At 36.6% G+C, this 22,977-nt stretch overlaps 3 protein-coding genes across 4 annotated transcripts; 2 read left to right on the top strand and 1 right to left on the bottom strand.

Annotated features, from left to right (window-relative positions):
• The first annotated feature begins 267 nt into the window (after nucleotides 1-267).
• On the top strand, nucleotides 268-6,874 carry usp30 (ubiquitin specific peptidase 30). Of its 2 annotated transcripts, none has more exons than XM_077241360.1 (13): nucleotides 268-439; nucleotides 1,105-1,214; nucleotides 2,057-2,239; nucleotides 2,331-2,434; nucleotides 3,081-3,179; nucleotides 3,277-3,322; nucleotides 3,440-3,534; nucleotides 3,653-3,712; nucleotides 3,867-3,953; nucleotides 4,049-4,129; nucleotides 4,573-4,795; nucleotides 5,479-5,575; nucleotides 5,670-6,874. In XM_077241360.1, exons 1-13 carry the CDS (start codon nucleotides 369-371, stop codon nucleotides 5,914-5,916), a joined length of 1,503 nt encoding a protein of 500 aa, XP_077097475.1. In that variant the 5' UTR covers nucleotides 268-368; the 3' UTR covers nucleotides 5,917-6,874. The 2 variants fall into 2 exon arrangements, with proteins under 2 accessions (XP_077097475.1, XP_077097476.1); XM_077241361.1 differs by having other exon boundaries at nucleotides 4,603-4,795.
• Nucleotides 6,875-9,902: 3,028 nt separating this feature from the next.
• pxmp2 (peroxisomal membrane protein 2) lies at nucleotides 9,903-15,916 on the top strand. The gene is made up of 5 exons (XM_077241362.1): nucleotides 9,903-10,119; nucleotides 10,978-11,100; nucleotides 11,257-11,419; nucleotides 14,517-14,636; nucleotides 14,726-15,916. Exons 1-5 carry the CDS (start codon nucleotides 10,010-10,012, stop codon nucleotides 14,792-14,794), a joined length of 585 nt encoding a protein of 194 aa, XP_077097477.1. The 5' UTR covers nucleotides 9,903-10,009; the 3' UTR covers nucleotides 14,795-15,916.
• A 3,017-nt stretch (nucleotides 15,917-18,933) lies between these two features.
• LOC143749019 (uncharacterized) lies at nucleotides 18,934-19,930 on the bottom strand. The gene is made up of 2 exons (XM_077241365.1): nucleotides 19,788-19,930; nucleotides 18,934-19,662 (listed from the first exon to the last, which is right to left on the bottom strand). The coding sequence occupies exon 2, from the start codon at nucleotides 19,657-19,659 to the stop codon at nucleotides 19,183-19,185; it is 477 nt and encodes a 158-aa protein (XP_077097480.1). The 5' UTR covers nucleotides 19,660-19,662; nucleotides 19,788-19,930; the 3' UTR covers nucleotides 18,934-19,182.
• Nucleotides 19,931-22,977: the final 3,047 nt, after the last annotated feature.

Below are 22,977 nucleotides of genomic sequence, written 5' to 3' on the forward strand. Positions count from 1 at the left end.
CTAATTTATAGATTATAATCTGTTTTGTAATCTAATGAGTCTCTTCTGACAGTTTATTACCTGGTTTCACTCAAGACCATAATTTGGGAATTCTATCCAGCTAATTTGTTAACCAAAGAAGTTCATTTTCCCAAACAGTACAGGTGGACTTTTTTTTCAATGCATTTTTGTACTTTACAAACTCTCATTATAAATACCATAGATAGTAAGATTACTGTCATTGATAAATACAGCAGCTTTCCCCATAGATATGGCTTTCCCCAGCCTTCCATCATTTCCGCTTATGGCAGGCTCGGTCCTACTCCGCGGAAGGTCCGTCGAACAACAATGCGCAATGTTTAGTTCCGCGCTTGCGGGCGCAGTAAAATATGCCTTGGTGCAAACAGGGCGCTACAGACAAGCTTGTTCGAGAGTTCTTACGCACCGGATCTGCAGCAAGGTTGAGTTTGTATGGAAACGTGTGACATGACGGCTAAATAGTGAATCTGTGTAGCTCAACTAGACGCAGGAAAAGGCAGTAAAGTTGGTCCCAGCTGTTGCACTGGAGGCCAGCAGACATTCGCTTTTATTACTGTGTTTGTATTTCATTGATCATCACAGAATAAACATGCGAATCTTTATTTTTGGGGGTCTAGACCCAGTAAATATTAGTGCTGTAATAAACGTGTTCGGATGGTTCTCTTCATAGCTTGATAGCCAACAGTAGCTTATTCAAACTACTCCATCTGTCTTAACAATATACGGATGTCAAATTAACACCTATAGGTATTTAATGATTCAGAAAGCTTTAATTCAGTATGCAGCATGAGTCTGAGCAGGAAGTATGCCTTTAAATGTTTTACTTTCCCCTCCAAAAAATGTGTAGTACGTACTAATGGCTTATGGGATTTTGCTAGAGAGCCAGACTTAATGCAAACACAGCTGTCAAGGTCAGAGGCAGTCTGCTGTCTGCCACAGGTGTCTCTCTGACATGTTTGTTTGTGATCAATCTACATGTAAGGATCTGTAAATGTGCTCTTTAACACTGTCATTTCATTTCAATCCAGTTGTCTGTGCTGGATGCAACCAAAATTGAAAACACTTATTTTTTTCTTTATGTTTCAGGAACAAGATGATGAAAAACTGGGGTGTGATTGGTGGGATAGCTGCTGCCATGGCTGCTGGAGTGTATGTACTATGGGGGCCAATTTCAGACCGGAAGAAGAAGAGAAAAGGTTTGTTTTCTTTGTGGTTAAGTCTTCAAGGAAGTTAAAGTCACTATGAATTGAAAATTGAAAATATTTTATGAAATATTGCTGTGTTTATTACAAAAGATTTATCCATGCAAATCATATTTGTAAATTCATGTGCTTTAATAAATAAAATAAAAAACTTCAAATAACATCTCTTCACTGATGACGTGTACACAACCTGCCACTCACATGAGATTAAGGCAATCAGCAAAAGACATGTTCCGATCAATTCCTGATGGACAAAATCATGCCATGTTGTTGTGGTTTGCTATTGCTGTGATCTCATGTGATTGACAGGTTGTCCTGACCTCGCGCCAGTGATTATTTTGATTAAAAATTATGAGGGCACATGAATTCAATAAAAAAAATGAAGTAAATAATGTATACCAAATACAGCAATATTTCATAAAAAAAACAAGAATTGACTTCATGGTCACTTTAACCTTTATTATAAAATAGACAGTTCTGGTCCTGGATGTGTAGGGCAATACAATGCCTAAAAAAAGGCAAACCAGTACATGTAAGGGTTTATATCTTGTAGCATAAGGATGTCACTTCATGAATTTACTTTTCACAAATGAAAATGTTTAGAAGTATAAAATATAAAGTAGTAACCATTTTATGAAAGCAGTGAGGCTCAATGCTCTGTTATATTATGAATATAGTAATAGCTATAGGGGTTGCAGGCACTGCAGTGTGTTGTGAGTGTATTCATTGCTTAAATGAATCATATCTCTCACAGGTATGGTTATTTTCTTATTTAATTAAAATAAGAATAAGATGTATTATTAATATTATTATGAAATGTATCATTTCTCTCACAGGTATGGTTCCTGGTCTGCTTAATCTGGGGAACACATGCTTTATGAACTCACTTCTCCAGGGCCTGGCAGCGTGTCCTTCCTTCATCAGATGGCTTGAAGACTTTACAAGTGAAAGCAGTGTCCATCCAGAGAGAACAGAGAGAGATACTCATCTGTCCAGATCTTTGATGCAGTTACTTAAAGGTTCTTTCCCATTCGCTTCAGCGCACACAAATGCACTAAATGTTAATGGACACTAAAAAGGCGATCTCTCCATTTTCCTTTCTTTATAAAGCCCTATCAAGTCATGATCCTGGAGAAGATAATGTTTTAGATGCGGGAGGCCTCTTAGAAGCTCTCAGACTTTACAGATGGCACATCAGCTCCTTTGAGGAACAGGTAGGATGAAAATGCAGTTGCATATTTTACAGGAATAGTTCACCTAAAAATGGAGGAATTCATTAAGGACCCCCTGTGGTTAAAATCAAGTCTTTTATGTGTCTATGAGGAAATTTATCAGTCAACACCATTGCTGAGTATTTTCTCCTTAAAAATGCAGTGTACAAAAGACAGTCTTAAAAATATGGTTTGAAACCGCCCCTGTTTCCTACCGTCACAAACATGTAACTTCGGCTGCTTCCAAAATCGCATACTCTTGTGCGTTATTACTTCACGGCTGCTAAAAAAGTATCGCATTTATAATTCACTCTTCCTCTTCTTCTGAATCAGTTTCTGGTTCAAACATATATGGCTGAATTAAACCAGTATTTCCAACAGTAAAGTTGACCGAGTGGATCAGGTAGTCCGAGCTTGTGCGATTGAGTGGAGGCGGGATCTAATCCGCATATACTAAATGAAGCTAGGGTGTAGAGTTACATTTCAAGCTGTTTTAAGGCTTGAAGAAATTTTTTTCGGAGGAGCAAAAGTTTAAATATGTCATTTTGATTATCAAAGATAAGTTTTGAGGGAAAAAATTATAGACTGCAGTGGAACTTTAACTTAAAAATGACAATATAAATGAGCATTTCTTGCCTTATCTCCACAGGATGCTCATGAGCTCTTTCATGTTCTCACATCATCATTAGAGGAGGAACGGGAACGCCAACCCAGAGTTGCTCACCTGTTCGACATGCAAACACTGGAGGTAAACAAGAGCAGTCACCATTAAGGCAATATTAGGACTCAAAAATAAATAGATATTCCATAGACATTTCTTACCACCCTACTGTTAATGCTTTCAGAAATCTGTGGAGTCCAAAGAAAAAAATATCAGCTGCAGAAGTGGAGGTAAATTGAGACTTTCTTCTTTAAACATTTAGACAGTGTCTTTTTTATTGCCTTAAATTACTTTTTTTTTAAGCATTTAGTAATCTAAAGCATTTAAGTTATCTTTTTCATCTCCAGGCCCATTACATCCTATTCCAAGTTTATGGAGGTCTCGGCACCCTTTTCATGGACGGTTAACAAGTTATATGGCTTGTAAGCGCTGTGAGCAGCAGGTGACCTTTTTCGGACTTTTTTCATATTCAATTTTAAATACAAATATAAAAAATATTTATGTCTACGGCATCTTATTGAAACAATGGAATTGTTAACCCTCTCTGTTTTTGTTTTCAGAGTCCTGTGCACTATGATTCTTTCGACAGCTTGTCTCTTTCAATCCCTTCAGTACAGTGGGTAATGCAAACTTGTTCAGTAATTCCCAATTACATGTGCAGAATAGCTTCCTTAAATATCTTGTCATCACTATATTCAAATATGACAGTTGAAGTTGTATTACTCAGCAAGCATCTTACAGACAAAAAGTATAGCTGGTATATCATTCTTTCAGGGCCGACCTGTTACTTTGGACCAGTGTCTAAAGCATTTTATCTCCTCTGAAACCATCAAAGAAGTGGAGTGTGAAAACTGTACCAAGGTATCATATATGTTAAATTTAGCAGGACAAGTTGCTTTAGTACCATTGTACCTCATCATTAATTTGCTGAACTGATTCTCTCTGTCTCTTTGTAGCAACAGGCTGGAGAGCTTGTAAATGGAGAAGTCCTTGAGAGTCAGAGGACGACATTTGTCAAACAGCTGAAACTTGGGAAGGTATACATGTTTGAAATTCTCACATTTAGACCAACAGCCTTTCCTGAACTCTGACAGTTGGCTTGTAAAAGATTAAAGGCCCGTTCACGCCAAGAAAGATAACTATAACGATAATGTCCACACCAACTCACAAAATCATTCTGTTTATTCTAAGTGCACACTAGAGTTTTGTCGTTTACCGCTTTAAATGCTCGATGAATGGATTCTGATTGGCTCTCATTCAACTGCTGGAAAAAATTGCTGTGAAAGTGATTCCAACTATATCGTTCCTCTGTGCTGTTATAGTTATTGTTATGGTGTGGATTCGGCTATTCTTTTAAGTTCAGAACCGTTTTAAAAATGATATATTTATCAATATAGTTACCGTCCTTGATGAGAACAGGTCTTAACAGTGCTCTTAAATAATATCCTGTTGGTTTGTGTGTGTTTCTCTTCACGTTTAGTTGCCGCAGTGCCTCTGCATCCATTTGCAGAGACTGACGTGGTCTAAAGAGGGCACTCCCATAAAGAGGCAAGAGCATGTTCAGTTTACTGAGTATTTGTCTCTGGATCGATACAAACATTGCACTGCTGGTCAAAACTTGCAGAGGACCAGCAGAACAAACAAACCCATATCTGCCAAAGCTGCCGGAGAACAAAAAGACAAAACCATTGCCAATGGTGTTGGTAAGAGATTTGAACTTTTCCGTTGGTTATCAACGTGATGTGATGCTGTCGTTTAGATCTGTAAATATGGGTTTACTCCAGATAAAGGTTTATTTATTTGTGAAACCAATTAAATCTCGTTGCAATCCTTTTGCTATTTATAATAATAATTATTATTATTATTATTGCCATATTATTATTATTATTATTAATACTATTATTATTATTCTATAGAATGTATATAAAATGCCTTAAGATGAATTTTAAAGTTGTCTTTAGATTTGTCAATATGTATGTACTAATATAGATAGATATATTAAAGCCAATCAAATATCATTGCAATCTTTTTGCTATTTATACCAATAATGATGATGATTATTATTTATATTTTTTATTATTGATACTAATACTATTCTGTAGAATGTTACAAAATATAATTTTATCTTTGAGTGCCTTAAGATTATTTCAGTGCTGATGTTGTCATTTAGATCTGTGAATATGGATTTACTCTAGATAAAAAGTAATTAATCTATAAAAACCAATCAAATATCCATGCTTTTGCTTTTTGCTATTTTTATAATAATAATAGTTGTTGTTACTATTATTATGAATTGTTATTATATGTTTTGCCTATAGAATACATAAATAAATATATTTTTGAGTGTCTTCATTAAGATTAATTTCAATTTGTTTTGCTGATTCAGAACATTGCAACAACAATAAGCCACTGTCCAATGGAACCTTTCCCTTTCTACACTCACCAGGACTGAGCTCACAACTCAACCTCACTTACGACAACAGGTAGATGCATGTATGCTATTATAAAGAGAACTAGAAAATGTACCTTCTAAGCTGTAAACTTTTTTTTCATGCTACCTTAACTTTTGTTCCCCAGCCCCTCAGAGTACCTCTTCCGCTTAACAGCTGTGCTGGTTCACCATGGCGACATGCACTCGGGACATTTTATCACTTACCGTCGCTGTCCTGCTGCTCCCCGTGGATCTTCTCCTTTTAGCTCCCAGTGGCTCTGGGTTTCTGATGATTCTGTGAGGAAAGCCAGCCTTCAGGAGGCGCTCTCCTCCAACGCATACCTGCTCTTTTACGAACGAGTGCGAAGGCACGGTCTGAGGGTAGAAGAGTAACATCTCAGCTGACCTGGGTTACTTATTCTTAGTTTAAATCTAGAATGTTAACCCTTGTTCCTCTCCGTTTCAGGCCGTGCTACTATGGCCAAGTGCAATCGTGCATCCCTGTGCATGCAGTTTGCATGCATGTTGTTTCTGATCTCTCTTTGGGGGAAAGAGAGGGAAGAGGAGGGTTCTGTGAATCATAGTTTCCACCTTAATCTTGCTCAGTGTCTACGGCGGTTGTTGTTTTAGTAAACTCCTAATTCATTATCTGAGCATAGGAATGATGCCAGTCATGCTTATTAGTTGCCACTGATATGGGATTCACATTGAGACTTGAACAGGAAAACTCTACGTTTCATGATAATGTTTTGTTGCATATTGACCCAGAATTGTTGCCTTCCTCATTAAGCTAATGATTTGTTAGACAGAAAAATTTTACATGGTTTCTCATGCAGTTTTTTCTATGTAATTAGCGATGATGTGTCTTTGCCAATGAATTACCCATTGTTAATAATGTGTTTATGCAATTCACATATAACAGTCTTTTGTAACATGTAAACCCCACACAAGTAGTTTTTGTTTCACATTTTGGAGTAAAGAACACACAACCATGGGATGGATCCTCATCAGGTGTCTCTACATGTAGATCAGTTTTTCTATAAATCCTCCTTATTCTTTGTTTTGTTTTACGATTGACATATCCTATCATTTTAACTTTAGTAAATGCTTAGCAGGAATATGAGAATAGTAACCCATATTCCAGATCCTGAGTATTTACCACATATTTTCAGATGACATAAATATTAGTCTATGTCCATTTCCAGTGTTATGTAAGCTCCTTGTTATATGTTGATTGTAAATTATGCTATTTGCACAAACAATTGTATATTTTTATGGTATGGGTGTGTATGATTGTGTGGGTGAACCTTTTTTCACATATAAATTAAATTAATTCCTCAATAGTAATATATTTCCTTTAAAAGCGTTTTCCACTTCTTCACATGTTTTAAATCGCATAACTAAAAACATCAGGGCCTGTATTCATAAATAATCTTAATGCAAAGAGTAGCTCCAAGTGAAAATATTCTAAGAAAACTCTATTCGTTTACTCTTAAAATTAAAGAAAAAATCCTAGCAAAGAAAAAAGTAATTCAGAAAGCATCTTAACCCTTAAAAGAGGTCTTAAGGTCAAAATTGTTAGGAGCACGGACGAGGACTTTAAAGAGGCTTAAGAGTTTCTTTAGCAGAGGAGAAAATGGCAGAAAGACGAAGAGGGAGAAGAAATATGGTGCAGACAATAGATGACAGTGAGTTAATAAGACACTATAGATTAGATCGTGCAGGGAACATGTTTGTGACCGATTTTATTAGAGACACAATAACATATCCGACACAGCGCAGGAATGGCGTGGTGCCAGAAATTAAATCACTACTGTACATTAAGATATTTGGCAGCTGGGAAAATGCATCAATGCAGCAGTGATGATTTGGGTCTGTCACAAACTTCTGTAAGCAGAGTGATCACAAACAATTACAGCACTTTCAGAACCTCTTATTGTGTCGCAGTTCATTTTGTTTACACTGGACATTCCCACCTTGCAGGCTCAAAAAATGCCTTTATCAATATAGCCAGCTTCCGCACAAGCAGGGGGAATGAACCGTAAATAATGTATTATTAACCGCTATAACCTCCCACGTCTGCTTCTGTGCTGTGACACCCGGCCTGAATTTTCCTTTAAGGATGGCCTTGTGTTCATCCACTAACTGGGCTCACAGTAAACACTGTTCTTCTGTCCAGTTGAGCTTTCTTGTCCTTCTTATTTTTTTATTCCATGTTTGCTACATTAAAACCAACATTCAAACCACCACTTAAATAGACAGTGGAATAATTTTTTATCATTCTAATCCAATCAAATACCTTATAGGAAATTAACAGTATGGTAAATAAAAAAAAAGGATTTATATACACATATATAATGTGTGTGTGTGTGTGTGTGTGTGTGTGTGTGTGTGCGTGCGTGCGTGCGTGCGTGCGTGCGTGCGTGCGAGAATGGTCAAATAGGAAAAATTACGCATGTAATTTCAAAGTGAAGGCTTAGAATAGACCCTATACTTAAAATCCCTCTTTTTTTCCTTCTTGGACAACCAACCAATCACAGTCTTCAAAAGATTGTGTCATACATAGCAACGGGGTCAGCCCCGCCTCCTCACTAAGATAAAAGTTTTTGTCTTTTCCTTACTCAGAGTTGCTCTCAGATCGGTCCCGAATCGCTCTTAAGCTAAGACTCCTACGTAAAAGATTTTAAGCTAAATTAAGAGGGCCCTGGGCCCTTATTCACAAAGATTCTAAGAATCCTCTCAGAAAACTCTTAATTTAGCTTAAAATCTTTTACGTAGGAGTCTTAGCTTAAGAGCGATTCGGGACCGATCTGAGAGCAACTCTGAGTAAGGAAAAGACAAAAACTTTTATCTTAGAGAGGAGGCGGGGCTGACCCCGTTGCTATGTATGACACAATCTTTTGAAGACTGTGATTGGTTGGTTGTCCAAGAAGGAAAAAAAGAGGGATTTTAAGTATAGGGTCTATTCTAAGCCTTCACTTTGAAATTACATGCGTAGTTTTTCTTATTTGACCATTCTCACACACACACACACGCACACACACGCACGCACGCGCACGCACACACACACATACACACACACACTATATATATATGTGTGTGTATATATACCACACTGTTAATTTCCTATAAGGTATTTGATTGGATTAGAATGATAAAAATTGTTCCACTGTCTATTTAAGTGGTGGTTTGAATGTTGGTTGTAATGTAGCAAAAATGGAATAAAAAAACAAGAAGGACAAGAAAGCTCAACTGGACAGAAGAACAGTGTTTACTGTGAGCCCAGTTAGTGGATGAACACAAGGCCATCCTTAAAGGAAAATTCAGGCCGGGTGTCACAGCACAGAAGCAGACGTGGGAGGTTATAGCGGTTAATAATACATTATTTACGGTTCATTCCCCCTGCTTGTGCGGAAGCTGGCTATATTGATAAAGGCATTTTTTGAGCCTGCAAGGTGGGAATGTCCAGTGTAAACAAAATGAACTGCGACACAATAAGAGGTTCTGAAAGTGCTGTAATTGTTTGTGATCACTCTGCTTACAGAAGGTTGTGACAGACCCAAATCATCACTGCTGCATTGATGCATTTTCCCAGCTGCCAAATATCTTAATGTACAGTAGTGATTTAATTTCTGGCACCACGCCATTCCTGCGCTGTGTCGGATATGTTATTGTGTCTCTAATAAAATCGGTCACAAACATGTTCCCTGCACGATCTAATCTATAGTGTCTTATTAACTCACTGTCATCTATTGTCTGCACCATATTTCTTCTCCTTCGTCTTTCTGCCATTTTCTCCTCTGCTAAAGAAACTCTTAAGCCTCTTTAAAGTCCTCGTCCGTGCTCCTAACAATTTTGACCTTAAGACCTCTTTTAAGGGTTAAGATGCTTTCTGAATTACTTTTTTCTTTGCTAGGATTTTTTCTTTAATTTTAAGAGTAAACACCCACATTTCTAAGAATTTTCTTAGAATTTTGTCACTTGGAGCTACTCTTTGCATTAAGATTATTTATGAATACGGGCCCTGAAGTTTTTCTGGTCTTGAAATTGTCTCCGAATCTTTGCAAATGAAAGCTATGCTAGATGGGAAGACTTGGGATGTGGTGCACGAGTCATTAAAAAAAATTGCTTTTTTAATTAATTTTTTTAACAGCTCCTTTCATCATTCATATTCATTATTTAAAAATGTAATAATACTCTGCCTAATATCTTCGCTTGTGAGAACAATAGTCATGCACGATTGACCGAATGATCTCTTTATTAAGAATTTACGTGTCTCACAGCATGTGGACTTTAGGGCGTGGTCATGTAGAATTAAACCAATAGGATTGCAAAGAGCCGTTCTGTTCTATGACGTACACGTCCACGCGATCCACGCACGCTGCGTTCGACCCTCCTCATCAAGGATTTGCACTTTGCACAGAAAACATTGGTCTACTCTCTGATGACCCAAGTGCACACGTTGTACTAGTAAAGTAAACTGACGATGCCAACGCAAAGTGTACTTGTCCGAGATCCCTCTTTTCTGGCGAGGGTACTCCAGCAATACTTGAGTTTGTTAAAGAAATATCCAATCATCACCAAATCGGTGACGAGGTCAGTAACGTTACATCTTTGTTAGTTAGTTGGCTAGCTGTATTATGGGTAATTTAGTTACTAATATTACCATGCTGACAGCCAAAGTTGCATGATCGTAGCGTTATCTTAGTTAAACCACTAACAAATCATTATACATTTACACATTACACACTGATCATTATAACAATTATCGATCTACATTGACGAATTCTGCTTGCGGTGATATCAGACAAGTCAGTTACAATTTATTTATTTGACTATTTTGCTCAAAACAGTACAACATATAGCCCTATTACCAGTCGTTTACGTTTTGTTATTCAACAAAAATCGTAAAAGCAGTTTTTCCTTGTTAGTCTCGGAATTTCTTTTTAGTGATAGAATCACTAAACAATTTATTCTGGTTGGTAAATTTACACCCACTGTATGAAGATGAAATGTCCCTAATATAAGATAATGATACTTATTACCCATATATTAATACAGAATCATGAATATAATTAATAATTCTAATTTGTACATTTCTTATGGTTGTTATTATTAATATAACAACAGGGGAATGTGAGGTCAGTTCTATTTTATATAAAATATGTTTCAAGCAAGTAAATCAATGAACACTAAGCAAAAAAAAAAAAAAAAAGCTTAATTAAATAAACAAAAGCTTTGTAGCAAAATATCCCTTTACTTTATCCATTACTGTTTTTGGAAGCTTAAGCCACGAGGGACTTTGCAATAAGTCTTTTTCCATTGGTTGTTTGGAGGGTGGGGCAATCAAGTCCTGTCAAAAGTAACCAAACACAAAAAGACAAGTGTATTCTTCATAAGATGCAAGACCATTTGGGTACAATGATACAATGGTTGTTTTGTCCTTTCTTACAGTGGCATTCTTTCTGCTTTGGGAAATCTTCTGTCTCAAGCTTTGGAGTACAGGAAGCACAGCAAAGAAAATAGCCCAAAAAAGAAAATCAACATTCTGGGACCTGTACACTTTGCAATTTATGGGTAGAATGATTTTTTTGAATGAGTTAAATAATTCAATTTCATTACATATACGTTGCAGCACACAATAAGTCGTTTTACAAAAGGATTAAATATTTAATATCAGAACTGTTATACGATGAGTTATGAATGCTTAACATGTCTCTTTGATTTTTTCAGACTTTTTATCACAGGTCCCCTCAGTCATTACTTCTACCAGCTCCTGGAGGTGCTTTTACCAACCACTGTCCCATACTGCCTGATCAAGCGCCTTCTGCTGGAACGTCTCATATTCGCCCCGGCTTTCCTCTTGCTCTTCTATGTGGTTATGAATGCTTTGGAGGTAATGTTTCATAACTGAACTTCTTTTTGACATTATTCAAAATTTCTACTTCATTGGACAGAAAATATGTTTTCTTAGAGTGCTTTTTCAGATATTACCTTTCATGTAGTGTGTAATATAGCTGTTTGTGAATGTAAAAGGTCTGCAAAGATCAAAGTGAATGACAAATAGAGTTATTGTTTCTGAAAAGAAAGAACCGATTCTGAACTGCCTATATGTAGTTTTGTAACAAATTTGCCTAATTCCAGCCTTGGTCTTCATCGGCTGTCTGTGACCAACGTCTACAAACACTGTAGTTGTAGCTGAGGCCTGGAAGAGTTTAGTTTGTGTTGTTGACATATCGAGAAGATGCTGTTTTCTGCACTGCTGAAGCAAATCGACTTTGCGTGCACTTCCAAAGGATGAGGATGTGAAGAGTCAGTAAAACCAACAGCATTGTTACTGTTTGCTTCAATATACGTGCTGAGGAAGCCTCCAAAGATGAAATTCAGATATGTTATGGAAGTTTAGTTTCCGACACACGCTCTAAGCGGTGGACCAATCACAACAGACTGGGCCATCTGACCAATCATAGCAGAGTAGGCTTTCTGAAAGGAAGGGTTTAGAGAGATTGAATCTTTTATCGAAAAAAGGTTTCGACCTTGAATGCATGTTGTAGCATAATAGGGCACTTTAAATACAGCACAACAATGTTTTTTAGGACATATTTCTGCATTTGTTTACACTTATTTCATTTTCTGGACATACCTCTATGCAACTTTGTTGTTGTTACTGTTGTTGACACATTGTTTTGCCATTTAATGTGAAGTTGGTAGTAATTATGGTAAGATAGGTGGAGTATGGATGAAGCAAGCATTTGATTTTCATAATGTTGTGGAGCGCAAGGCAACAGGACTGGTTGTCACTCATCGATACAGGCAGCAATCTTTTCATTAAAAGCAGATCTTATGTGAGCTGTCCTTTATGATGCTCAGCTTTGACCAGAATATAGAGTATAGCTGCTGGTCAATGAACTTCATCTGTTTGCTGATCTACAGTGTTCAGTCTCTCAGCTCACGAGGTGGTTCTGTTTAGTGTTGTTGACAGAGGCTTTGATTTCTCTGTGAATCTTCATAAGGCCCAAAGTCAACAAAGTACAGCATTGATTCATTTTTTTTAATTTTTTTTTTTTTTGGTTTAAAGGGATTTCATTTTTCGAAAGAGCTGCCAGTGTCGCACCACCTGATATCTGCGTTAATTACAATTGACTTCTATCTAATATATTGTAATACTAAACTTTTTTCCCTGTTTTAACTTGTGCTTGAACATTTATTGGGTCAAGACACCATTTAACAAATAAAAAGCTAATAGAGAATTTTTAAATACAAAAACAAATCAAAACGGTTAAATGAATGTCTCAGTGAAGAGACATTAGGGAAGAATGTTCTTTTGCATTTGGAAACTCCTTTCTTCCTTGAAACAAAGTCGCTTTTCATGGCTCGCTTTAATGTCCATTCATAATTTTTTATCAATCTTGACTTTTTATCAAGTCCTTTAAGGTTACTGAGCGCTGAAGCTGTATCTTGTACAATTAGCAAACACACACACACACACACACACTCACACACACAGAGACATGCACAAGGAAGAGAACACAGAGAACAGAAGTTATTATAAAGCATAGGCAGATAAACACAAGGTAAAATAAATCTATAAGTTAGGGTTCGGGTGATTACGTTTACTACGGAAGCTTTTTTCCGTCACAAAATAAAAAATAAAATACGTAATAGCGACTTTTTATCTCAGAATTCAGACTTTTTTTCTTGTCGTTGCGAGTTTATATCTTACCATTCTACCAAAAAAGTCAGAATTGCGTGATATAAATTTGCAATTCTGACTTTTTTCCTGTAATTGCAAGTTTATATCTCGCAGTCCTGATGTTATTTCTCAAAATGTTGAGTTTATATCTTGCCATTCTGAGTTTAAAAAAGTCAGAAATGCGAGTTTATATCTTTACAAAATAATTTTTTCTCAGAAGTGCGAGATATAAAGATTTTTATATCTCTAAGAAAAAAAGTCAGAATTGTGAGATAAAAAGTGTTTATTTTTTTATTCTGTGGTGGAAACAAGCTTTCATTATACAGCTACTTTAATGTGCACTAAACTTATCTTATATTTCTAATTCATGAGATATGCTGTTTACGGTGTGTCAAAGGATGCGTCTAGGGATACCGCCTAGAGTTCTTTAAATCAACCACGGAGGACGTTAAAAGCCAGTTTTAACTTTATTTTCATTTCTCCCAAGCCAGACAAGTGCAAGGTGCTCACAGGTGCCAAAAATATAAAAATTCAAAAAGAAAACACTTAAGAAAAACTTCAATATACAAAAACAAAAACCTTGGAGCAGGTATCACAATTCAATCAGAGCACTCAGCAGATACTGCCCACACTACCACCAGTTATAGACTTTTTGACCACTTCCTGGTGTGAGAATTTATACACATGGGTACAACCATTTCTCAGCAATTATAAAATGGGAAAATATTAAAAACCATAAACATGTGTTAAAGATCAAGTAACCCCATTTCCTTCAACACACACGTTTAAATACACAAAACCAACTTCAGTTCAACACTAATTATAAAAAGTATAATTACAATTAGACATTAATACCTTCGTCAAACCAATTCCACCCCTTACCCACCATACTTGTTATCTCCCACTCCCATGATGCAACACAGCACAGGTACAAAAAGCATGACAAAAGTCCATTCTGGTTTTTAATTCAAATCAAGATGGCCGCCACCATGTATGCTGATCCAGGTGATAGTCAACAGTTTGTGAAAAGCTTAAATGTCCACTGGGTTAGTGTTCAGGTGGCCAGCCTGAGACACAACAGTCTAGTTGTAGAAGTATGTTTATGTGAGGATGTGTGTAAGCCATCTCTTCCTTCCTTGGTACATCAAGGTAAATAAAGCGTCTTTTACAAACCCAAGTATGTGGTCATGTGTTTCAAGAAGGGCTAACAAGGGGAACACAGGGAACAGAGGGTAGCTCTGTGACATGGTGGCACAACATATTTGTGATCCTTAAAATAATGAAAATGTGATCTTTGCAGGGCAAGACAATCACAGATGTTCAAAAGAAAATTAAAACAAGTTACTGGCCTGCAATGAAGATGAACTGGAAGGTTTGGACCCCGTTTCAGTTTATCAACATCAACTATATACCTGTACAGGTAAGCACAAGAGCATGACACCATTTCCTCTCTTTCAGACTGATCTCTGGTTCATTATCTCACTTTAGTTTCTTTTACTCTTTTCACAGTTTCGAGTGCTGTTTGCCAACCTGGTTGCCCTGTTCTGGTATGCTTATCTAGCCTCTGTTAGGAAATGAAACCACAAAACGAGTGACAGCTACAGTGAGCCTAGGTTGGTTTAAGATGAATCCAGTTTGTGCCTTTAAAGGACTAATGCGTAGCACTGTTTTAAATATCTTCCAGAACAACTGACAGGGAATATTGGTCGTCTACTGTAAAATAACTGTAGATCAATATTGAGATTGTACTGCTACTTCCATTATTGAATTATTGCCCTGAATTTAATTATTTTAGAAAAAATCTGTCACAAGATTTATTATGGTCATACTGTCTTGACAATGATGTCAGCATTTTGATTGTGTTGTATTTGATAAATAAATAAATAAAAACCATTACATTACAAACTCATATTAGCATTTACCAATACTAGTATTATCTTCACTCTTTAACAGTTTTTTCTAAGATTAACATAAATAGCAGTGACCTTGCTAATATGTTACTTGTATAGCCCTGATAAAATGACTTTCTGAGTTTCCTTTTCAGTGATTATTCAGCGACTTTCTGTTTCCATACTTCAGAAAAGCTGTGAGAATGACCGGCCATAAACATGACGTAGGGAACAATCATCAATGGGTGTGTTCAGGGCTTTAATAAACATGCATGAGAATTACGTCATAGTGGAATTATGTAGATTGAACCAACTTCAAATAGTGTACAGTATGGCCAGATCTTTGTTCCTTAATGCTTTTATTATTATTTATCATTTGTGTAATATGTATTAGCCTAAATATGCAATTATACAATGTATTTTCCTTGATCAAATAATGCTCATGTTGACTTCATTTGTTGCCACGAAGTGTTGTCAAGTGCAGTGCAGATATTGTGGATATTCAACATCACAAAAATGTTTCGTTGACAGCTACTTACACAACCTTCATTTTCCATTCTGCTCATGAGTTAATCATTGGAAAGATATGGTATTTCCCATTGTCATATGACGAGGGAAACCCAGATAAGCCGAAGCATGCCATATAAAGCAATCATACCCAGCCAGTCTCGTATGTGTGACAGTGTGACAATCTGTTTTGATCATTTTACATTTATAATTTTCTTATAATTGTTATGTATGGTTTCTGGAGACATGTACTAAAAAGAAAGGCAATGATATGTCAATGAAAAATATACTTTAACTTTGTTCAGATGTATCTTTGTCCTTTTATGCAATTCCAAGAATGTCTTCATTAATATCCTACATTCTTGGGCCTGAGTGTAAACATCTTATGATGTGCCTGGCATTGTTAATTGTGATCTAGGTGCCGTATATGTTTTTAAATGTAGCCTACTCTATTGTTTTTTTTTTTAAATATAAGATTATTTTGTTTACAATGGACTCAGCCGGGGCCTCAGCAAATTTAAAAGGTAGCCTCAAGATGACTTCTAATCATTTAAAATAAAGAAAAAGAAGTATTAATATGGGCTAAATATCAGGATATTTCTTATTTTAATTCACCCCCTCAACATTTGATTTTTTATTTTCTTCTCTGAAGAACGAGGGTCCAAATCTTGGAAAACCTGGATAGGTCACCTACCCTTATTGTAAATTAATAAATTAATATTAAATTCATTTAATGTACAATTCATTATGTATTTGTAAAACAATAAAATTACTATTATTTAGTAAAATGATAAAATCTTAAAAAATAAAGAAAAGGTTATAGCCTACATTTGTCTAGCTGTGCCATAGTCTATATGGAAATAGGGGGTCCAAGCGCACCACCCGGCTTATTTTTATGCCACCTGATTTTTTTTAAATCCATAAAATGTCTATTTTCAGAATTTGACAGGTACCAAGATGAAATATTGTCCCAAAGGCTTCATTTTTAACCCTTTGCTGCACCCGACCGGAACCCGAAAAATCAAAAAATGATATAGAAAGTGGCATAACATTTGAAGTAAACAACATACAGAGACCAATGAACACATTTTCTCATACAATTCTGACCCCATAATGGAATGGTTATTGTTGACATTTGACAACACCTTGACCCTATTTCTGGACAAAAATAGCAAAAAATGGCCAAAGATGTGTAGAGGATCAACTATTTTTTCGTTTTCTGAAACGCATAGGGTGATTTTATTTTAAATACCCAGAAGCCCTATGACTTTAAAGTCATTCCTTGGTAATGAGCTGAACAAGAAGCAGCTATGTGACCTGCTTCTCAAGGTCTGGGGGAGCAATGACGCAGCATCCTGGATTGAGAAGAGTATGAAAGCAGTGGTGTGTGTTAACGGGAAATCCTATGACCTAACATCAACAAATGGAAAGGTAAGCTGACAGAGGTCTTAAGCAGTCACCCTACACACAATGCTTTGAAAAAAATAATTAGGCTCTACACTGATAGGTAGACAAAATGGCTCTGGAATTGTGAATATTCTGGACTTCACACATGTACAATTGCAGACCAAATTTGGGCTCTTAAACATTTGAAGTCATGCAGTTGTTGTCTAATGTTACATTATGTAGTAGTATTTAGTTTCTTTATTTGTTACAGGTGCAGATTTCTGAGATCTATGCACTGCGGTCCAACCAGGAGTAGACAGACAGCCGCATTGTCCTGTACCTCCACCAGAATGTCAAATGGGGGTACAAGTCACACAGATATTCTGATGATCCTCCTCTACCATGCCAACAAGATCAACCTCTCAATCTACCTTGACCACGGTCTGGCAAACATCTCATACTCCTAAATGTGACGTAACTGTCTGAATCACTTGGCCCTGACTACTGTAGCACCCTGCTGGGATTCTTTACTGGGGAGGACTGTACCAGCGCTTTTAAAGACAAAGGAAAGGTGAATCCCCTGAAGAAACTACAGCAGAATCATAAACTCCACAATGCTTTCAGGCAGCTTGGTGCAGACTGGCTGGTCACAGATGAACTTCAACGGGAGAGCTTCACAAAAATCATGTATGGCCAAGCACGATGACATCAGTTAATGCAGTACGAGCCAAGATGCTGAGAAAAATGTTCGGTGCTGACAAAGTCCTGGACTCAAAGTCAAAAGTAGACCTGGAACGCCTGCCACCCCCCAAAGTCTTATCCCACATGTACAGAGAGCCAACTACAAAGTTGCCTGCTATAAGAGAGCAGAAGAGGAAATAATCGAGAGCCCCAAACCATATGATCCAGGCATGAGCTGGGAGAAGACAATGAGAGAAGGAGGTGTTGGAACCTGTTTGGACAATTGGACCCATGCATGCTCTCTAATTCTCTTGTTGAGGTACTGGCTTGGAGAGCAGAGTCAGAAGAGCAGGCAGCTCTTAACAAGGTAGCTGATTACAACAACAACAACAACTTGTCTGTGGGTGAAGAGGATGGAGAGTATGAACATAATGATGAGGATGAAGTGCTGGAAGAAATAGACTTAGAAGATCTCTTCAGTGATGATGAGGAAAATTAGTAGTTTAGGTCAACTTTTATTATTTATTATTTTTTGGCCATAAATAAAAAAAACAGAGTCAATATGTTGTCAAATGTCAAAAATAACCATTACATTACATTTCTGGGGTCAGAATTGTATAGAAAAATTTGTCCATTTGTCTCTGTAAGTTGTTTACATCAAAGGTTATGCCACTTTATATCATATTTAGATTTTTTTGGGTTTGGTGCAAAGGGTTAAAAATAAAGCATTTTGGGCATTATTTCAGCTTGGTACCCAATTTAATCTTAAAATAGACACTTGAATGATAAGGAAATAACAGGTCCTGAAAAAAATCACCCTATGCGCTTGAGAAAACGAAAAAATAGTTGCATTGCAAATTCCATTAAATTCCTGGGGTCAGAATTATATGGGAAAATGTGTTCATTTGTCTCTGTATGTTGTTTACTTCAAATGTAAATGTTTTTTGATTTTTCGGGTTCCGGTCGGGTGCAGCAAATGGGTTAAAAATGAAGCCTTTGGGACATTATTTCAGCTTGGTACCTGTCAGATTCTGAAAATAGATATTTTAAGGATTTTAAAAAGGTGCGTAGACCCCTATCTCCTATCTAGAATTATTTAAAAAAGACCCCTATCTAGAATTATTTTTAAAAAATCCTTATCCAGTAAACCACAAACTTATTGGGGATGGGACTATGAATGATGATGTGGACAATGAGAAGCCTTTAGAGTCAAAAAGTTAGAGAACCAATAAGTCGATAACAACTGCAACTCTGATTGGGAATGTTTAGAGCATTTATTATTTTACTTACGATGAAAAAGACAATGAAATATTATTCATAACTACAAAATATACAGTTATTAAATGCAGATAAACACTCTAGAATTAAAGACATAGAGACGTTTATAACACAATTAGTAACTTACATCGTCAAGTAGGCGATGTCATATTTACAGCATTACATAATTTAACACATAACGACAACAGCACTGTTTTTGTTCCTTTTTGGACACATTCTAACCGATTAACCTCCTCGGAGACGGAGAGTCATGTGAATGGTGCTTCCAGATGTGATGTCGTAGTCTTGCAACTTCAAGCCAGCCTCCAGTTGTCTGCCGTTGTAAATCAGTCTCTGCTGATCCTTGGGGACACTCTCTTTGCGGACGATCTTAGTCTGGAGCTGATCTACGGTCTCATTGACATCAACATCATAGGTTTTGGTTTGGCCCTTCTCGTTTCTGACGAACACTTGAAAAGGTCCAGCAGGGTTCGTGATGATGAGCAGCATCACCACTGAGCCTGAGTGCAACCCGTAACTGCTGAGGATTTTGGAATCATCATTAAGGTTGATACGGATACCGTTGTCGATAGAAAGCCTCTGTTTGTGAGGAGGTTCATTGAAGTGCTGAGAAATGAGCTGTTTGAGTTCACCAACTGTGGCATTACCGCTCACCACCAGCCGCTTCACATCTCCGTTCAACAATTTTACTGTCAGTTCCATTTTCTGCCAGGAAGAGATCAAATATAAAAGCATTAGAACTACTACAACATCATATAGCCTACATTTTTTAAACTAAAGATTTGCATTAAAATTAAAGTGCAATATTTGTTGGCAATAATGCGACTTACCGAGCTGGGTTCTGCAAATAGGCTGCTAGCTTTCGCTGAATTGCTTTCTTGAATAAGTCTCGTAAGTCACACTGAAATCAAACAATATGTTTCTGGCCACAATAAGCCGAGGCATGAATATTTATATAAAGCGTCAACTCATGCTCCGCCTTGTTTCGTTTCTGAAAACTTACTCAGTCACTTTCAGTTTCCATTCTCACGTAATCGCTGACGAAACTCCTGACAAATTATTGATCAACACGGTGTTCACTGCCAATAAACAATAGGCTATATAAAGCACATTTATTGTTTTTTTGTTTGTTTGTTAAAATAACGATTAGGCTATAAGAAAAAAATCGCGTTTGGTTTATCCAACATTTTGGATCCTAGAAGAGCTTTCGAAAGGTAATGTTTAGTTTATGGTTATAAAAAATAAAGCCTGTAATTATTAGAGAATGTTCTATGTATGCTATAGGTTATTTTAGGTTATTGCAAAAACGTATGCAACCTCAGCATTTATAGGCTACCTATGGAAACGTTACGTTCTGTAGGCTTTTTGCTGCATGGGACCATTTGTTTTTAATGTGATCTACATTAACAAGTGCATAGTTTATCAAAATAGATGTTTCATAACATGAAACATATTTTTTTAAATATATATGAATGAACATAAAAACAGTTGTCTACTTGAGTTTCATTTAGACATTCATACTGTAACAGGAAAACAGATCATTGGAATGAGAAGGCATTCCACATGATCACGTGATTGGGGGAAATCCAGGTAAGTGGAGCACGTCATACAGCATGCGAAACACCTGTGGTGTACAATAGTCCCACATAAGAATTGAAGTTGTACTTAAATACAATTTCAACGGCTGTAAATAAGAAAGCTATAAAAACATCTAGAATTTGTACCATGTTTAATTTTCTTTCATAATATGCTTTTCTTTTTTGTGCCCCGAGTTTTTTCTTTAGTTTTTTTTCTATTCTTTCTCTTGACAAATGATTTATATAGATAAATCAGGCTTTTTTATATTATTTTTCTTGTTAACTATTTAACTGTAACTTGTTTATTGTGTGAACGTTTGTTTATTTTTATATCTTACGTTTGTTAAATTTGAAAAATAAAATAAAAAATAAATTAGGCCCACCTGATAGGTGACAATTTTGTTTATGTGCTTAACAGTCGGTTTATAGTGCAGTTTTGTTTATTTCCTGGGATAAGCTTTTCTCTAAATGTTCTTAAGATGCTTTTGATGTCAAAACAGCTATGGCTACAAAATGTAAGTTTTTAAGTTTATTTATAAATTATTTAGGTTGGATTATTCAGTTTGTAGAGGTGCATGACATTAAAATTTCCTGATTTTCCTGTTTTCATGGAGAGTCTAGTTGACAGTTTGACACAATCTCTGCTGACACTTCAGGGATGCGTTGTGGTCGTGTCTAGGCGCAGGTCCTTCATCTGATCTGGATACGGCCTGGATCCAGCTGATTACACTAAACCTCGGAATAAGCAGAAAGACTAACATTACGTCGATGCCATTCTTCTTATGATGTAACGGTAGGGCTGGGGCGAGACACCTATCTCCCGATTCGATACTCTCACGATACTTGGGTGCCGATACGATATGTATTGTGATTTTTTAAAGAATTGCATTTCTACAAGTATTGCGATTCAATATTGCAATATATTGCGTTTTTTTTAACACTAGACCATGGGGAAAAGTTAAATCATACACTTATACAGTTTGTAAATGATGTATAAGATGAGTCATATTTACAAAAACAATTCATCACATCTTTCTGACTTATTTCAGAAGCATCCTACAGTACTGCATTCTCGTTAATAAATGATTAAATAACAAATACATTTTTAACCGTCACTTGTCGCCACCTATGGCAAAACAATGGAATCAATAAATGCGTTATTTTAAGCACAAGTTTCTATCAAAAGTTGATTGACTCTATTTTGATCGCTATCGTAGACATCAGTGTTTATATTTGAACTTTAAACTTTTATCCCAGTACTTCTATGAAAATTTTAACTATTGTATCACAGAAATAATGATACTATGAGTATGAGGTTGAAAATTTTTTTTGTGAAACTGTTTCATTATGGCGTGTGGAAAGTGCCTTGGAATGTACCGAAGGAGACAGTAATGTATTTTTACGTGGGAGAAAGGGTAGGTCGCACCACAGACGCGTTACACTAACATCGCCACCACAATAAATTAATATCTTATCCTCATGTTTTTTTTCTATCTTTCTCTTTCTTATCAATCACTAATAATTTTTTTTCTTTTACTTTCCTATGTGTTCTTGATACATATTGTGTAGAAAGTCTGCTACCTTTCAGTGTGACTTGATTGACTGACCAAATCTTAAAGCATCGACTTACAATAGGTTGAATGACACGTCTGCCATAGCCTGACAGTGTCTGTATCGCTTTTACTGGCACTATGTAACTGGGGTTCGGGTAGTTACCCGAGCACAAAAAGAACTACAAAACTCGATTGCTTTACGGCATACCTCACTTCCCCCACTTCTTCAAATTCTGATGTGAGAGCCCAACTAGCGTTTCATACCCGTCTGTATGTTGTTGTCATGGCCGAAGAAGCAACTAAAACGAAGAAGGCAAAGGTTTTGTCGGAGGAGACTAGAAAGAGAAAAAGGGAGGGTGACAAAATAAAAGGCCGGACGAGGATCAATATTGGTCCAGCGTTCGCTCGCTGCCGTGAGTAAAGGAAGAGGAGGAGTGCCCGACCGATGCTGACCTGGCCGTCATGCTGTTGGACTATTGCTTGCATACTATCTCTATTTTTTCGAATTTGTTTTCTGCCTGGCCATGTTACGGAATCTATCTGGTCCTCCATTTATCTTCATGATAGCCATGTTTGTTTATTTATTTTTCTGGTTAAAGTGTCTTGCCTCAGGGTATAATGCAAATCGATTTTTCAAATTTGCTGATTCATCTATGGTAGCTTGATATTATAATATTGACGATCTATGGCTATTAGTTACCACACAAACATTGAATTGAGCATATCCATTATGTAAAACAGTAGCCAATAGGCTACTATAATGACGCTGGCTTGTAAACGTGAGCTACGCGATCTTTCGGCGTTTGAAAAAAAATAAAACCCATGAAATTATATTCTTATGACATGCTGAAATATATGCCAATGTACCTGGGATGAAGACATTTCACACG

The sequence above is a fragment of the Siphateles boraxobius genome, unplaced genomic scaffold (genome assembly GCF_051911475.1).
Source record: "Siphateles boraxobius isolate OS27281-9 unplaced genomic scaffold, OSU_SipBor_1 24, whole genome shotgun sequence".
Taxonomy (NCBI): domain Eukaryota; kingdom Metazoa; phylum Chordata; class Actinopteri; order Cypriniformes; family Leuciscidae; genus Siphateles; species Siphateles boraxobius.

Excerpts from the sequence above, each read along its gene's own strand:
- usp30 (XM_077241360.1), top strand. The coding sequence starts at position 369 with ATGCCTTGGTGCAAACAGGGCGCTACAGACAAGCTTGTTCGAGAGTTC. Across the intron at positions 3,180-3,276 it reads TCGACATGCAAACACTGGAG|AAATCTGTGGAGTCCAAAGA; the intron begins GTAAACAAGAGC and ends TAATGCTTTCAG. Across the intron at positions 3,713-3,866 it reads CAATCCCTTCAGTACAGTGG|GGCCGACCTGTTACTTTGGA; the intron begins GTAATGCAAACT and ends TCATTCTTTCAG.
- pxmp2 (XM_077241362.1), top strand. The coding sequence starts at position 10,010 with ATGCCAACGCAAAGTGTACTTGTCCGAGATCCCTCTTTTCTGGCGAGG. Across the intron at positions 11,420-14,516 it reads TGGTTATGAATGCTTTGGAG|GGCAAGACAATCACAGATGT; the intron begins GTAATGTTTCAT and ends TGATCTTTGCAG. Across the intron at positions 14,637-14,725 it reads TCAACTATATACCTGTACAG|TTTCGAGTGCTGTTTGCCAA; the intron begins GTAAGCACAAGA and ends CTCTTTTCACAG.
- LOC143749019 (XM_077241365.1), bottom strand. The coding sequence starts at position 19,659 with ATGGAACTGACAGTAAAATTGTTGAACGGAGATGTGAAGCGGCTGGTG.